At 44.2% G+C, this 17,916-nt stretch overlaps 1 protein-coding gene across 10 annotated transcripts in view; it reads left to right on the forward strand.

Annotated features, from left to right (window-relative positions):
• Positions 1–17,916, forward strand: part of TFDP1 (transcription factor Dp-1) — a 392,616-nt gene that overhangs the window by 1,065 nt on the left and 373,635 nt on the right. For 4 of the 10 annotated variants that reach the window (XM_085622724.1, XM_085622729.1, XM_085622731.1 and 1 more), the window contains exon 2: positions 9,768–9,844. In XM_085622724.1, coding sequence (XP_085478850.1) covers positions 9,833–9,844 — 12 coding nt within the window. In that variant the 5' untranslated portion in view covers positions 9,768–9,832. Of the gene's footprint in view, positions 1–7,723; positions 8,017–8,353; positions 8,617–9,259; positions 9,622–9,767; positions 9,845–17,916 lie in introns of those variants that run through there. The other 6 variants (XM_085622728.1, XM_085622723.1, XM_085622732.1 and 3 more) reach the window with 6 other exon arrangements.

Below are 17,916 nucleotides of genomic sequence, written 5' to 3' on the forward strand. Positions count from 1 at the left end.
TGCATGTCCATATCCTGCTACTAAGGCCTTCTTAATTATAACTTACAGAACTGTGTAAAGAAGGGCGTGGCTTCAAGCCTTCAGCTACAGTACTGTACTTGCCATAGCGTGCCACCCGAGCAGTATTTTGGTGTCTATGTGAGCTTTCTGTTTTTGAATCCAGACATCTCACACAACGCACATAAAACAGGCCAGACCTATTTTCTTTGCCAGTGCTTATCTACAGTATCAGATAAATTAGTAACAATGATTTTGTTGTGAATAATTAGAATTGAAACGGTTTAAATTTATAAAGTATAAGACTTTAAATTAAACATTACCAAGGCCTATGGAAATGTTAATGGTCTTTCCTGTATCTCAATCCCTGCCATTCTACCCTTCACACCACTTTCCTCTGCAATATCTCACTCAGTTAAACACTTCCACCGTTTCTCTCCCCGCATTTCTGAAACCTTCTATCTGCATATCTCACACCTCAGGATGAAATATTACTGAGCACTCTTAATGCATAAAAGAGTTCACAATGAATTTATGAACACATGGTAAGGATCAATAACAGTTCGGTCCCCTGATTTAAGACACCAGTCCTCTTCAGCAGTCTTCTGAATGCGTGCTCTCGCTATGCTGCCACTGCACCATTAGTAGACTGCCGGAGAGGGTGTGTATCTTACATCGGGGGACCAAACTGTTGCCACTAGGCTGTTACTGTAGCGTGACGATCACCAGACCATTATTATGGTTTTCAGCATAATACCTATGAGTCCTGAAGAAGCCCCAAGGGTACGAAACACATTATTTTTCCATTTAGGATATTCTCTTTGGCTACAACCAAATTTTATAAGATGAATGAAATAATAAATAATTTATTATAAATCACATCCAGGACCATCTTTCACTTTCTTCTAAGGACAACGAGGGATAGGCATTGATCCTTGTCATGTGGCATAATATATTTTGAACACTTATATGCATTAAGAGCGTTGAGTAATATTTCATTTTGTTTATGGTCAAGATTTTTACTTTGACCGTGTGTTTATGGTGGCTCATTCCCAAACCTGTGCACCCGTTTCATTTGATTATTAACTCTTCTGGCTATGACAATTAAGGTATACTGGTAGGAGTGGTTTTCTTTAGTCTGGCCCCAGTCATCAATTGTAAATATTTTGTTATATCTCACACCTCATCTCGTTCATCTTTAGTACCCTTTTTTAATTCGTTCAACCATGTAACTTCCTGCATATGCTTCCCTTCTCCCAGCACACACACAATGCATCTGTATGACGTGTAAGCACTTCATTTTCTTTTACTTTTGCCCTGTCAATAGATTAGAATCTTCTTCATACACTTTCACATAGAATTACATTCACAATTATCACACCTGACTGTTGCTCTGTGCGCAGTGCAGAGTCCAAGGACTGGATGAGCATCTGTTCTGAACACCTTTAAGACCCACTGACATGCACTGTGAGAAACGTGTACTGCCTTCTGCCTCTACTCCAGAGTTCTGAATCCTGGTTCATTGTAAACACCCCCACAACCTGAACTCACACAGATGCCTAGAGGTAACTATATTCTGTATGAAAAAAAACTACAAAAACACAACACCCTGGAAAAAGCAAGCACTTTTAAGGAATGCAGCATTAAACAAATGGAATGTTCACATGAACTACATCTTAGACATGGATTACGTTACCAGTTTTTTCCAGTCATTGTTCAGAAATTGATTAGTATTCTTTTCTAAAGCTAAGGACATGACTATGGGGCCTGATCGAACCAGTTTCGAGGTCATGTTTTAATTACTGGTAAGTCTGAGCCCCGGTAGGACTTTGCACATTTAAAGCCCCGGTGCCTGTACTTTCGATTTCATAAGAGACACCTCTGGACAGCAGGTTTGTTAAAAAAATATTATGGCCTCCCCGTCATAATTCCCAATCCTGCATGCAAGGTCTTTTTCCAGTGCAGTTTCTTAACTGGAAATGTCAGGGGGCTGGGGACATATCCCTCCCTTTCGTGGGTCGTAGTTAATGCCTGGGGATCAATACTAAGTGTGTTGATTTTACTATGACTCACATGCTGGGAGGTTGAGATCAATAACAAAGATGAAAGTTGTCACAGAGGAATGCAGAGGAATATTGATTAAAAATACTTTAAAGCACATAGGTGCACAGCTGTCGAGTTTTTGAAGTTCTTCAGTTTAAATGTGTTGAATGTTGTACAGCCTATCAAAGTACGCCCAGTGATCTATGCTCCCTAAACATGAGGGGAACTCGGACTATTTTCACTAGTGTTTCCCTTCAGAGTTCCATGCTCCCCATAAAGGGAGGCCCTTTATATGATGCTAGCTTTTACTGATCATGACATGCATAATATGAGAGTGGCCGTGTACCGACTGAAACAGAAGGTGCCCAGCTATTTATGATCACTTACACTTACTATTATGTTAATTGCATATTTGAGAACTTGTATTCTGAATCCCGTAAAAGCATTTGGGTCCTGATGTGTATTATAACAGCACGGCACACTTCCAAACATTTGAGAACCAAAGTCACATGGATATACCCATCCTTGCAAGTATTGACTTGTTCCAATGCTGGGTGCAGTAAAAACATAAGAAATGGGTAAGCAGTTCTTTATTAACGCCTATATATATATTTTTAGGTAAAGGTGCATGTGACGTCAAAGTGCTTACAAGAGGACCATTATTTCACTACCAATTAGTAACCATTTGTTATAAAAGAGTTGCAGTCTCAAAATAATTCGGTCTTTCTCCCACAGCACAGAGCAAGCAGATATCCATCAATAACCGGTAGAAAATGTTGCATGACTTTCTCAATACAGTCGCTGTGCGGGAAGCAGTGAAAACATATACTCCTTACACAAAAGGGCAACTAGGCAAAGAGGAACAAGAGAAGGAAGAAAAACACTTGAAGGTACAATTAAGAAATATAAAGATTTTGGAATAGACTCCTTACTCACATAATAGTGGCATGCTTCATCATTGGCGCCTATCCAGACCCTGGTAGGGTAGTACCACCAGGACGGACTCAACAACCAAAATGGGAGTTTCTATATAAAGTATTTCTCTGGATAAAGCAAGGATCCAGATTAGTAAAAGACACAAAAAATACCTCTTGCTATACCCAAGGACAATTCCTTTTTATTTATAGGGTACCATGGACATGAATACACACAGAAACAGGGTTTTAATTGAGTATAACTTTCTCAATTGCCCCTGGTTTTTGCCAATCTTTAGATGTCTAATAGGGCCTTCAAGTGGTTTTCTTCCTTCTCTTCTTCCTCTTTGCCTAGGTGCCCTTTTGTGCATGGGATATTGTCTGGGAGAACGCAACTAGATTAGTTTTCTCTTGTTTTCCCCTTTGTGATAATAAAAAATATACTCCTGCCAGTAGTAGAGTATATAGTGCTTAATGTCTGCAGACTATCGCTCCACACAACTATTGAGGTATTTTAGTTGCTCATGCCATGAACGGCAGTCCTGCCTCGACAGAAGCAGTAGTACATTGAGATGAGCTGGATTTGTAAGCATAGACATTTTTCGCTGTGAAGCAGTCTCTTAATGTAGTGCACTAATTCGTTTTACAAAAACCCCAAAGATTCCGTTTATTTTAGTTATGTGGTGAAGATTTACAAAATAGCTATGGCCCCCAAAAGATTACAAAAATATCAGCATAGCAATAATTTGTAAACATGGCTCCCTTCTCAAAATGAGTGAGTATAATATATATATATATATATATATATATTTGCTGTATTCTGGAGTTGTTTCATTGTGTTTTTTCAGGCATTGACCAACTTTTTGCTCTAGTGGAGGGAGATATTTTTGATTGGAAATTACTTCTGTTGGATGGCAGCAGAGTGGACTGTGATGTGTGACACCTCGTCCAGACAGCTTTTTTTTTTTTTTTTTTTAGCTATTATCGTGTTACATTCTGAATTGTGGTTTACATCTTAACACTCTACATTTGGCTTAAAATCTTAGCATGAAAAGTGCTCTTAGCAAAAATGCCTGGTATGGACTGAAGGTGTCAAATGGTGAAATAGGCCTTTCTTAGCATCTATGAAAGGAGTTTGGGTGGAGAAATTATTCAACAAAGCAGGCGAGGTGGGTTGACAAACAAAAATTGCTCCCAACCATACATGTAGTGCATGTTACTTAGGATTTCACTAACCTCAAAGGAAAACATTCTTTAGCCTTGTGCTTCACGTATTGCCACTGAACTTCGTGACTTGCAGTAGCTTTAAAGCAATGTAGTGTAGGAGTTGTTTTATTTTGTATACAATATCTTCATAAAATGTAGGCAAAAGATGAATTCTTGAAGAACAGTGACCATTGGCATGCTTTATTGTGGGTGGGGGGTGCAGGTATGTATATTTTTTCTTACATAACATTTTTTTAATGTATTGAAGTTTATGTACTATGTTGCATTCTAGGTGTACTCTGAACAACTGTGGTTGTATATGGGCAGTGAAATACTGGATATATTGTGATGGAGAATTTTTTTTAAAGCAACATGTTAGAGTAAAACGTTGATTTGCCCTCCTAAGTAAGAAGAGTGGACATGGATGCTTCCTACACCCACTTCGCCAAATATCCTTAATGTTTTGCTGGCGGTTGGCACTGGCACCCATTGTACATTTGCCAAGCTATTAATCTCTAGATTTGATTAAAAGACACATAGGCGAGCATTATGCCTACTTTCCTTCCATTCATTGAATAGCAGGTAAGATACTTTGGAGACATAGCCAATAAGAACCAAGTTATAGAACAATAAGCCCTGGACAAATCCTATTACCAACTTGCCTGTGTGCAACAAGTCCTCGCTCCCCCACCTCCTTTAGGATGGAAGGGAATGAATCCTGATTCCGCAAGCAACTCAAAACCTGGGGATTGCATAGAAGGCTAGACAAAGAAGGGATTAGGCATGGAAGTGTCAGATGAGATTCCAGTAAGTTTGGGAACTAAACTTGGGAACGCCAAATGGTAGTTCCTTAGACCACGACTGCTTGTTGACACTGTGTCTGAGCTAGCACTCTGCTAAACATGAATGGCAGGAAGGAGTAATTCAAATTCTGGTATCTATCCTGAAGGAATGCAGCTGTGGTAGTAGCCAGTGAATCTAGTCGCCAAAGTAAAAGGACGGGATAAGAATTCAGTTTAGATGTTGACAGTTCCACAGAGTAAGGACCCTGATGAGAAGAAATCTTTTAGAGTATTTTATGGTGAAGACACCAATGGCACGAGTCTTGTAGATGTCTGGAATACCAATCTACTACAGCAATTGAGATTTCCTGCCAAATATTCTGCTTGGACTGAAATTTTGGTTGGAGACAGAATTCCAAAAAACTTTTCATCAATTCCACAAGAATTGTGGACCTGGTTCCCCCTAAGTGATTGATGTATCTTGGCTGTTGTCGGATTGTCCATCCTTAACACATCTGCAGTATTTATTTTGTCTTAAGCAAATGTTTGAATTGCAAAGGAACCTGCAAATATCTATAAACTGTGTATGTGTAGAGATGTTTCCTGATCTAACCATGCTCCTCCAGATGACTTCCCACCGCATCTTGCGCCTCAGCCTGTCAGACATTGGACTCTAATCCAAGAACTGGAGAGGAAGTGAAGATAGCTTTTCTGTTCCAGTCTTCCTAATTGTCTAGTCAACAGTGGATTACTAGAACAGATTCTTGCGCCAAAGAAACTTCATTTGTGTTAGAACGACTTTTTCGGAGATGACGAATTTTACATTTTTTATAAGACCCGATAATGAAAGGGACTTGGCAAAATCGCCTGAATTGAGGATGAAAACAGACCTGCTATTCAGGCTAATATTCTGAGAGAAATCACAGATGTGTGCAGATCACCGAATGATTTTTGTTTTGAATTTCTACCACTTATGATTGTGTGAGACGTAGAACTGTTTTTTGTCAATTCCCTAGAAAATCAAGAATTCTGTTGTCATGGATGGAAGCAAAAAATATTTTGCCCATTTAATAATAAAACCTAACTACTGAAGAAGACCAAAAGACGATGAAAGGTACTTACTGTATTTGTTCTGAGTCATGATAGACATGCTGTCTAGTTAGACTTCCAGTCTGATACCATGAGGTCGGAGCAATAAAAATTCTGGTTCTGAAAGCTTTGGGAAACACCAAGTTGCTGAAGCTACCTCAGAAGTGAGGCAGGAGAACCGATAGGCTTCATAATTCCATTGTAATTGGAAGTACTTTTTATTTATAGAAATTGGTAAATAAACATCTTACAGGTCTAGATGGTGTAGTGTACGTTCATGTTCCTTTAAATGCTGTTCCTTGTTTGTGTCATTTACCAATGGTGATTGTTGTATTCTATAGCGTGCGCTCTTTGAAGGTATGTTTACCTTCAAAGTGGCTCCACGCGTGATGTCTGTTATGGTTAGAAACCCCAACTACTGAATCTAGCATTCAGCGGTTGGAGTTCAATCAGTACAGACGTGCTCCTGTGATATGCTGACAGAAATTGAAGAATAAACCTCATTTTGGAATACCATCTCTTCAACTCATCTACTTCCTCATTAATTTACCTTATATGCTTAAAATCATATTTTACAGATGGACAATCCAATCTCCTTGGAGGAAGGCATCTCTTAATTGTAGGATCGATTCCATCCTGAAATAATGGGAAATCACAATTTGAATTGAAAGAGGTTTATTAAATGTTCTTACGTCTAACTCATGCTAGCTGCATAAGTGCGAGGGTGAGTCCCAAAAAAATAACAAATACAATAAACAACATTATTAAACAAAGGACCTTTATCGTAACAATAATCTAAAGATAACTGATGGAGAATACTTATCTTGATTACAAGCAGCAAGAAAAGAGTGCACGTTTGCAGGTTTGCTATATGAATTATTCAGAGATTATTGGTCTATTACAACTTGTTTCCCCATTTACAATGTCTTCAAAGCATCATAGAAACTGTATTTTTTTTAATTTTTACTCATCTTGGCTGCTACTCTATTAAAACAGTGAAATTAGGGATAATAGGAACTCTCCTGTCTTGTACAAACCTTACTCGCCAGGCTTATTTTTTTTATATTGGTGGTTCGACCCAGAGAAAGTAAAAAAACAATTTTTTTGTGAAGATTGAGATAGATATCAAAATAATGTTAAAGAAAGAACAGATGAATGAAAGATAAGCTGCAAAAGCCAGATCAAGAGATATGAAGTGTAGGGTAGTAGAGGAAAGAGTTATGAGGCGTAATGAAAACTGGGCAAACTTGGTATTCGCCACCCGGGCATTCAGCAGCGGGATTCTAAAAAAGTATTGTATATTTGGAAAAAAATAAGTACTGTGAGTGAAGGGCATTTATGGACGCATGAACACCTTTGAACTTGAATTGCCCGTATTGTGTCGTCACATTGTGCTGTCTTGTAGTGAAACATGCATAAAAATCATTTGACAGGGTTGTTGGAATTTTTTTCTACTGCATCGTTTATTGACATTATCGAGGTGCAATTGACGCTAAAGAATACTTTTTGCCCCAGTTATGATGTCCTGGGGTATCCAGTCCGAGATCACCAATTGATTCCATAAAAATGTACCACTTTCAGATGGCCGCTGTATTCTCTCAGTACTGTCAGCTTACCCTAGGCTCCCTCAGTTCCTTTTCCGCGGCGGCGCACGCATAACACAACAAATGGGGCGTGCGTTCGGGGGCCGGCGCGCTCCGATGTCGCAGCGGGCCCAGCCAATCGGGGATGGGCTGAACAGACGCCGCCAAGCTCGGTTTCTTGCAGTTGACTGCGGCTGCCAGAAGGAGAGTCTAGGAGGAAGCCGCAGAAGGACTGAAAGCTGGGGCTTCGCGCGCGGGAGAGGGGGCCCGGAGCGAGGCGCACTCCTACTTTTAGTGACAAGGCAACGCGCTGCCACTGCCTAGAGATAACAGGTGCTCCAACACTGGCCCACCATGGTGGACAGCAGCTTCTACACCACCACCGGCTGAGTGCAAAACGGGGTGAGTGCTCCCTGCTGTTGACAAAAGGGGTTGTGTTTGCGCGTTAACGGTAGTCGCTGAATGTCTCCATTGCTGGGGACCGGAGGATCCGCAGGAAAGGAGATTGGTTCAGATTGTGTCATGGGTCGGAACTTATTGTGTACTTGCTAGACTGTGGATTTATGTTAGGGCGCAGGCCCTCTGCGTGTATACGCTGCCTGTATGTGAATGGATAGTTTATAATGATCGTTCTTGGTCTACTGTTGAATGGGCCACGTTTTCTTGGGTCTAACTGCAGGGGTGGGGCTGCCCACACCCCTGGCACAGCTGTCAGCCCTGGGGAGCTGAAACGGGGAGGGGGTCGGTGGCAGCAGATGTTTGGTGCCCTGTTGCCGCGTCCTGTGACTTCAGGGGGAGGTGGCGTTGTACGCTTCGTGGGTAGCCCTCCTGAAGCAGTTCGTTAGAGGAGCATTTGCTACGTAGGTGGGGTGCCATGGCAAGGGAATAGAGAATTTTCATGTGGCAGTGATCGAAGTGTGCGGACCGGTGTACCCTTCCTGTCATATGCATAAGGTGTGATGATAAAGGGTGGTGCAATCTTTTCGGAGATGAACTTGCATGGTAAGGCTGACAGCCAGTGTTGCAAAAATACTGAGCTCCGATCGGGGCGAATGCACTGGAGGCGGCTTCACCTGTCACAGTTTTAAGCGACCCCTGCGAGCTGAACCTCCTGGACAGCTGCTCTTGACCCCAAATGTTTCCCAACCTTACTCCGAGTGACAGGCCGGTATCCGGGCGCAGGTTACCAGTGGTGCACGGGGGCGGGTGATTCCGAGGGTGGCCGCTCCTACTTACTTGTTCTGTGGGTGCAGGTAGCAAGGGTTGCGGTGCCAGACGGGGCGCGGGTGTGTGTGAGGGGGAGGAGGTAAAATGGCTGCCCGATCCGATTGTTTTTGTTTCGGTGACCGGGGCCGCCCTGCGGAGCGGATCACATGTAGATGATTTGTGTCTTTGCTGCCGGGGTCTCTCTAGGGTCCGGGCTGTGATCGCTAATCGATGGCTACATTGTTTGGCTCTAAAGTCACCGGTGTTAACTCTGCACAGCCCCGACTCCTGATTTTCAATTCTACCTCCCTGATTCAGTTGTTGCGATGCTGTCATTGAGCACCGACACCCCCGGTTCTGTTCCCTTTACCCCGGTGCACTACCCTCCGCCCTGTGCTCTTGCTGCAGTCCCCTCCTCGCGGCCTGTCGGCTTATCCTCCAGTGCCCTCTGCTTCCTCTTGGAGGCGGCGTTGCTGAGCCTGTCCTCGCGCAGTGACAGGCGGGGCTGCGGGAGCCCCGGGGTCCCGGTGCTCCCGCTCCCCCGACTGGCTGACCCTGTGGCTCCAGGGCACCGACTGTCCGTGTAGGCCGCGCGCTTCTTCTTTGAGTTGGGCAACCTGCTGATCTTGTGTGACTGGGTAATGTTACTGGAGGCCCGACACACTCACCCAGCGGTGGGAGTTTCGTTACCCCTCAACCAGTTTGGCTGCCGAATTGCCCCGTTCACAGCAACTTGCTCCCCGTTCGCCTCCAGCACAAGAGGCTCCCTCTGAATTCTGCAACCCAGGCCTAGTGGTGCGGGTGGGTCTACCGTGAGCCTTGCACGTTATGAGCACACCGCATGCTCGCAACATTAAAACGCCTTTCACTATTGTGTTTTGAAGTCATCGAATAACCAGGTGTTTCAATTCATTGATTACTGTCATTGATCTGATTTTATTTCGTAGATCACCGAAGTTGCCCCGTCAGTGATTGATACTTCAGTAGCACGGATTTCAAGAACCCCAGTAACATGGCAAAAGACGTAAGTGCAGTCATATTCGTGTTTTCTTCTGGAAACATTCCACAAATTAGTATGCTTTGAAATATTGTGATACTGCGCCTGCTGTCCTCCTATGGCTCACTCGCCAGTTTTCTTCATGTTATCACTGTTTGTCAACTCAAATGCAAAATAGAAAAAATTATTTAGAAAGTGAAAATCACGCTACCATACGTTGTAGAGTCGACTTTATTTTCTTTTATTCCGATTCAAACTGGGCGTGTACTTCGCCCAAAACAAACTGACCCTCACGCATCTTTGCATAGTAGAAAGGCCACTTTATTTAGAACAGGTAAACTCTCAAATAACTCAGCGATTTATTTATTTATTTATTTTATAATTTAGAATACTGAGCCAAAACCATTTCTAACATCACATTTCCCCATTTCAAAACTTTAAACCAACCTTCCAACTTCTCTGTGTTACCTTTACCTTGTCATTATTTTCTTCCCCTACTTCCTACCCGTCTTCCTGGGATGCCGGGTAAGACCGCTCCTGCCTCACCCACCCCAAACCTTGCATATACTAAATGAATGTTGCCCAAGAGCAACCTGTCTAATAGTGGCTTTATTTTTTTTTAAACTTGTATATATTTTTTTTATTTTTATTTTTTAGGGTTGGGAGGGTGGGACTTCAATTTTCCCTCTTCCCCACGCTCGCGCCTCCCTACACTACCGCACCTGACTGAAAACTAACGCGTGCGCCTCTCCCTGCGCTGCTAGCGCGGCCCGTTCCATTCGGGCGAAAAGCCCCAGGGGGAGACTGTTTCTCCGCTCCCCCTGGGGCCCCCTCGCCCAAAACAAACTGACCCTCACGCATCTTTGCATAGTAGAAAGGCCACTTTATTTAGAACAGGTAAACTCTCAAATAACTCAGCGATTTATATATTTATTTTATAATTTAGAATACTGAGCCAAAACCATTTCTAACATCACATTTCCCCATTTCAAAACTTTAAACCAACCTTCCAACTTCTCTGTGTTACCTTTACCTTGTCATTATTTTCTTCCCCTATTTCCTACCCGTCTTCCTGGGATGCCGGGTAAGACAGCTCCTGCCTCACCCACCCCAAACCTTGCCACCCAGGAAAACAAAGGCGTTTTCCTTTCCCCACCAATTATTACTGCCGTAACCTCCCTTCAGCGATCTTTGCTGTTGCACCAAAGGTCAACAGCCAATTCCATTGACAAACAGTCCCTGATTTCCAGAATGTAATGTGCCAGGCCTAACTCTGACAAATGAACCCCATCTGCTCTGAGTAACTGTCTTTCTTTACTAGTTATGTTTCCATGTGACAGATACCTGATACCCATTCCCGCACAATAGTTTTTCATTTCTTTATTCAGCTTTTTGCGTGCTCTATCCATTGCCACTTGGTCTCTCGCCTGCCTCCACTGCTGCTGATAAACAAATTTAGTCCACACAACTGTCGTTCCTAACCAGTTGTCTTTGATCACTGCTAGATCCAATTTCATGTTTTTTAAAAGCGTAAGACCTGAAAGCGATACGAGATCGTTCTTTCCTAGATGTATCAACAGCAAGTTTGGCGGTCGTCTATCATACATCAATCTTCTGAGAGTTGGGAACAGTTCCTCCCATTTCATGCCGCCTTTTCCTTGCCAAAGTAACTCATGTCCTGCACTTGGGAGGCCGAGGCTGCGACCATAAATTTGTCTTTCGGCGAAGAGGCCTGCCCATTTGACAAAAGAATGTCCGATGATCCATACGTGGCGTTTCCCAGACAAAGTGCGGATATCACCTAATATAAAATAGAAAAAATTAGCACGCTGTACCAACATTTACTAAAAAACTAATTGCGTACATAACGTGTACAACGCCTGGATTTCCACCTGCCTATTCTCTGAATGACATCCCACCCTAACCCCAACTTTGCAGCGTCCGTCGCTGCTCCAATTCTGAATGAATGAGTCGCATACTCTGAAGGTGATTCTCCCACTAACAGCAAAACCTTCCGCAGCACCCCCAACAACTGCGTACTGGTAACGTGGTGGCCTGACTTATGGACGAAAACATAAGCTGTTGTGGTGTTAATGGATTTGTCCTGAAACCCCTCCCACTCTAAAACTGGGCAACACTCCACCAACCCACTTTTATTCAGAAAAACCCAAACACCCCTCCCCAATTGGTCAGTTTTTGAACTTCTTAACCAAATCCGAAGCCTCTGCTGTTCGCAAACTACTTCGTCATAACGTATGCCTCCATTCCCTCTGCCTCCCAAGATTTCTGACCCACGAAACGCTCCGAAGAAAAGCCAAATCATTGCTAGCCTGAACAAAGCAGTCTCATGGGCGCTATAACAACAATGTGTTAACTGTTGCACCAGTCTCTGCAGCAGCTGAAAGGAAATGGGGGCTCTAGGCAGCCGCCTTATTACCCTCTTCTTGTGCAAACCTTTCAACATTCTTCGCACCAAAATGCCATCAACTGGGTCACAGCCCCAAAGTAACTGTCCATAAAAGGATACCCCAGCCAATTTACCCGCTATGGTGTTAGATGACAAACCCTGTTTTGCCAGCCATAGAACAAAGTGTAATATAAGGTAATTAAACGGTTTTTTCGTCCACCCTTCGCTGTTACATTGTACGTAACTTGTAACCACGCTTGTCTGTAAGCTTTCCTTGTGGAGTCCGCTACTGAGTTTTCCACGAGCCTTTCAATTGTCAGTTCCCCAACGCCCAGATGTTGTCTGACAGAAGGGTTTTGCTGTCGTTCGCCCCTGGTGCCAGTTCGCGAAAAAGCTGCCAATTAAAACGTGAAAGGGCGTCAGCAATGGAGTTATTTACCCCTGGTATGTGCTTGGCTCTGAACATAATATTCCATTGTAAACTCACCAACATAAACTCCCTTAACAAACGTAGCACTCTCACATCTTTGGCTTTTTGGTGATTGAGCAAGTTCACCACAGACATATTATCAATATTGAACAGTATAGATCTGTTTTGGAGCTCTTTGCCCCATGTGACCAGCGCTACCAAAACCGGAAAAAATTCTAAAAAGGGAATGCTGCGCCCTTGGGTCATCCAGTGCGCTGGCCACTGCTCCGAACACCACCGACCGTCCCAAAAGATACCAAAACCTTTGGAACCAGCCGCGTCCGAATATATCTGTACTTGCCAGATGAAACGGTCCTCAATGAATTGTAACGGCACTCCATGGAAATTCTCTAAGAAAACTAACCATATTCTCAGATCTTCTTTTACCATTTTGGATATGCGGACTCTATGATGAGGCCGCTGTGCTCCTGAAAGCGCCATGCCTAAAGCCCGGCAAAACGTCCTACCTGCCCTTACTACTCTGCAAGCAAACAAAAAATAGCCCAGTAGGCGCTGTACCTGCCTAAGCTCCAGTTTTGATTTTTGTAATGTTTCTTCAACACAATCTCGAATTTCGCGCACTTTCCCTGCTGGCAGCCTGGCTATTTGTGCTACCGTGTCTATTTCGATGCCAAGAAATGTTAAACAGGTCTGTGGCCCTACTGTTTTTTCAGGCGCCAATGGCACTCCCAGCTCTTCCATCAATTTACAAAATACGTCCAAGGCTGCCTGGCACTGCCTAGTACCTGCCTGCCCCATGAAGAGAAAATCGTCCAAATAGTGACAGGACGCTCCTTGTTGGCAATTCTGCGAAAAAAACTAATGCAGGAAGGTGCTAAATCGCTCAAAGAGGGCGCAAGACACCGCACACCCCATGGGTAATACTTTGTCAACATAATAGTGCCCTTCAAAATACATTCCCAACAATTCAAAATCAGTTGGATGAATCGGGAGGAGCCTAAATGCCGACGTGATGTCACATTTAGCGAGCTGTACGCTCCCACTTAGAAAATTCAATCCCGCTCTATCGGGGGCGACACCCGCCCCCGATAGAGCGGGATGTGGCAGAAAGGGCTTGTATGTAACTGGCAGACCGCTGGCAGTATGTGTAGTCGCCACTGGATGAGCTGAAGCCATCCATTGGAGCCACAATTCTGCATCTACTTCTCCCCATGGTTTATCTGTCGCCATGCTCATTCTGGCCCTAAATGCCTCCTCATAATTGAGCCAGCAATAACCCCCAAACTGCAACTGAGCTTTTCGTACTATATCCATATATTTAAAAATGGACACCGCTCTCTCAGGGTATTTTTCTGTATATATGCTGGCAAAGATGAGAAAAGCAGACATCCAGTTTTCCACATTACGTGGAACCCTTGGCCGCCTTGCCAGTTCCCATTCTTCTTCGGAACCTTCTTTCGCCTGGACCTCCCTGTGTAATAATTTAAAGATGTCGACAAACTCATGGTCCCAAATTTTTTGTTTCGTTTTCAACGATAAGTGTGTGCCCAGGGGCATCGCTAAACCCATGTAAGGTAGATGTTTAGATACTTTGCCCGCTACCTGCGTCGCATCCCCCTCCGTCCTGTGCGCCCTCGTACTCCCTACTTTGTCCTTGTTTTGCTCGCCGACTGAGGCCTCTTCCCCCCCCCCCCAACCTTACCCGTGAGTACCTTTTGGCTGACTCGAGCCGCTGTGTATATCCCTCACCTGAGGTAAATTAAAATGTGTAACCGGAGGGGCCCACACCTCCCACCATGGTGTCGTACCTCTCGGAAGATGTTCTGCTCTGTCCCTCATGTCCACTGGCACACTCGCTCGACGTCTTTTCATCTGTGACTCTTGCACTGGCAGGTCCGCACGTGACTTCTGTGAGGTAGAAACAGAGGCAGTTGACCCCTTCCCTCCATCCTTTACCCCCTTTTTTTTTTTTCTCTGAGTTGCTGCCTGACAGCACTGTCCTCTCTCTAACTTCATCCCAAATCACCTCTTCGTCCCCACCCCACCCTCCCCTGCCAACCCTACATTTTGTCTACTACTGCTAGGCAGGGCTCCATCTCCAACCCCTCCATCAAAAATGCACCAGTCTTTTACGCAACTCTGCCCTTTAGCTCTGTGTCCTTTTGAAAAATCCGCGCTGAAGTTGTCTTGCTGAGGCACTAACTCGCTAGCCACCGCTACCTGAGACGCTTGTCGAGACCGCTACTCGCTTTGAGTTACCGTCTGCCTAAAAACAGCTGATGACCTCTGGGCGCTCATCCCACCGATAAGCTGCTCCGCAACTGGTACTCTTGTCAATGGTGCTTTTTTAGCAGTCTCCTTCTCCTGCGCCGCACCTCTTTGTCCTGAGTGTGGCACCCACACCCACTGCCCTTCAGTATAACCTGTCTCTGATAACACCCCTTGCGCTATTTGATCTGGTGGTAACCTAGGCTCATGAAAAATACTTTCTTCCATGTCGGGCTCTGTCCTGTGATAGGGCCAAATATCTCCCTGCCATGAACTCACACCCAGCTGATCTACACCATATACAACCCCCTCCTGCTCATCACTGGACTCACTGACGGTCTCTACCATTTGCACTACACTAACCACACCCTCTTCCGCTATACCAAATCTTTCATCCCTCGCTTGCTGCCACTTTTTCCCTGTGCTACCAGTACCCCCACCAGGCCTTTGCTTCTTTCGTTTTTGCGCTGGCCGCAAAATTCCCACTACCTCTTCTGGGTCCCTGTCACTCCCTGTGTCTGACGAATAATCCACCAACGGAAAACCTTGTTCCCCCTTATTGTGCAAAATCATACTAAGAGGTTCCGCCATATCATTAAACTGTTGGTCTTTTGCTCCCGCCTTCGCAACGCTACCCTGCCTCTCCCAGCCTATGAGGCATGGTGCAGCACCCCTCCCGTCACCCCTCCTGCCCCTCACCTTACCTCTTCTGGGAATGAGCCCCCTAAACAAACCCACTGGAACCCCCCTCGTATAAACCTCCTGTCCAACTGTGGCACTTCCTAAAACTCCCTGAGGCATTGCTACCACTGGGCGCTGTGCAAGGCGTTTTGCCATACCTCTGTCCTCCATGCCATGTGCCCCTCCGCTCTTGAGGCGCGTGGCTCTTCTTGTTCTACCACTCTGCTGAGGCAAGCAGGCCGCTACTGCCCTCTGCACTCCGCTTGCAGCCCGACGCCTCATTGTCCATCCTCTTGGCGCAGACGCAGCCCTCGCCTCAGCTGACAGCAGGTCTTCTCTCCCTGCCTTCCTCAATAATTCCACAGCTGCCTTTACTTGCTCGTCGTCCTCCATGTCTCTCCTGCTCTTCGCCGTCAAAAACGGTCGTTTTCACGTCCGGGAAGCTTGGTTTTCCCTTCAGCACTTCAATTTTCCCTCTCCCCCACGCTCGCGCTTCCCTACACTACCGCACCTGACTGAAAACTAGCGCGCGCCTCTCCCTGCGCTGCTAGCGCGGCCGTTCCATTCGGGCGAAAATCCCCAGGGGGAGACTGTTTCTCCGCTCCCCCTGGGGCCCCCTACTATTAAGATGGTTTACTAACAACTTGTCGGTATGTAAGTTTTTTTTATTTTCTGTCATTCTTTTTATAATACACCAGGAATCGGCTCTACAATCTGAAGCATGTGAATAATTACACACAGGAGGAATTCATTTGACGACTTCTATGCAATCATAGTGGTTACAAGAGTAGATCAATAGTATATCGTGGGATACATTCTTTATGGTGATGGCATATCGTCTGAGTTGAGGCTGCGCAGAGGACTAAAAATTCCCCCTGAGTACGTGTTCCATGCCCCCCAGATGTGAGACCACTTCTTAAGGCATCCCCTCGCACTATATACTGTGTTTCCCTGAACATGCACCAATCCATGTTTTTCTTCCATTCTGTTGTGGTTGGCGGATTCGCGGCTCCCTACAGCTGAGCTATATTTCTTTTTGCCACCGTGAGGCCCAGTGTTACACATATCCTACCTGCTCTGGTCTGTGGGTTCCCACACATTCAGTAGGCATCTCTTCGCTTTAAGGTGGAGGGTCAGGCCCAGCACCATGTACGTTTTGTTTGAGAAAGGTACATGCCTAACTGGTATATTATCAACTTATTGTAGTATATTTAAATAGACTAATACGTTTTTAATATCAACATTAACAGCATTTGTATTGCACAATTGCTTAACGTCGTTCCCTCCTAGCAGTTTGGAGTGTCCAGGATGTATGCACTGTCATGTGTTTTAAGTTTTGTCGTGGACTAGAAGCTCAATTGTCATGAATTTTCTAGCATTGAGATAGGGTGCACCCCCTCTATATTCGGGGTTCGTTCTATACTTTTGTTGTATATTTTAGCATTGTAGCATCGCAGAAGCATGTGACACCAACACTAGACCAGCAGGTGTGCAGAAGGACAAGGCTCCACATTTTTTACTTGATAGAGTACACTAAAGAGAAAAAAGAAATTAAGAGGCCAAGAGATCATTTAGTATGATGAACTTTAGGATTATCAAGTTTACATTTCATGCTGCATCGGAATGCCAAGTAGCAGAGGTTATATAGAGTTATATTTTGTACCTTTTGTTCATCTCATAAATTTAATGTAATTTGTATTGTATGCCTCCACAAAATCTCCTGTTATCTCTTCACTCCTGTTTCTTCTTCAATCGCATTTAATGCACATCCAATTTAAATGTCATGCTCTGTCTTTCAGTGCAATCAGAATCTTGTGCTTGCGATTGAGTAACATTACCTTCTTTTAGCATTTCCGTTAAGGCTTGAGAAAGACAGTCTCTGAAATGCCAAGTTGAGGTCACCAATGTAGTTGATGTTTTAATCAAAACGCAAATGGAGAGGCTTACGCACAGGAACTTGTCTGCACCATCTTTGCAAGGTATTTTTTTTGTACACTGCATTAAATTTAGGATGCAGCGTAGTATCCTGATTAATTAAGAGGTTTGACTAAAAGAGTCATCAGGCATTTCAAGCCAATGCTAAAATAAAAAATACGTTGAATAAGTGATGTATCAGTTATTGAAAGAAGCCTATTATACCGGACAAACAGTTAAGCATTTTAGCATTAAGAGTTGGTGCGCAAAACATGAGCTGTGAATAAACCCTGTTTGATTTGAGTAATTCCACATTTCAGTAGTTGCATTTATTGAAATGTCACATTAGTACTTGCATCTTAATATTTTGCACCTTTTCCACCCTACCGTATAAACGTA

The sequence above is a fragment of the Triturus cristatus genome, chromosome 8, assembly GCF_964204655.1.
Source record: "Triturus cristatus chromosome 8, aTriCri1.1, whole genome shotgun sequence".
Classification (NCBI taxonomy): domain Eukaryota; kingdom Metazoa; phylum Chordata; class Amphibia; order Caudata; family Salamandridae; genus Triturus; species Triturus cristatus.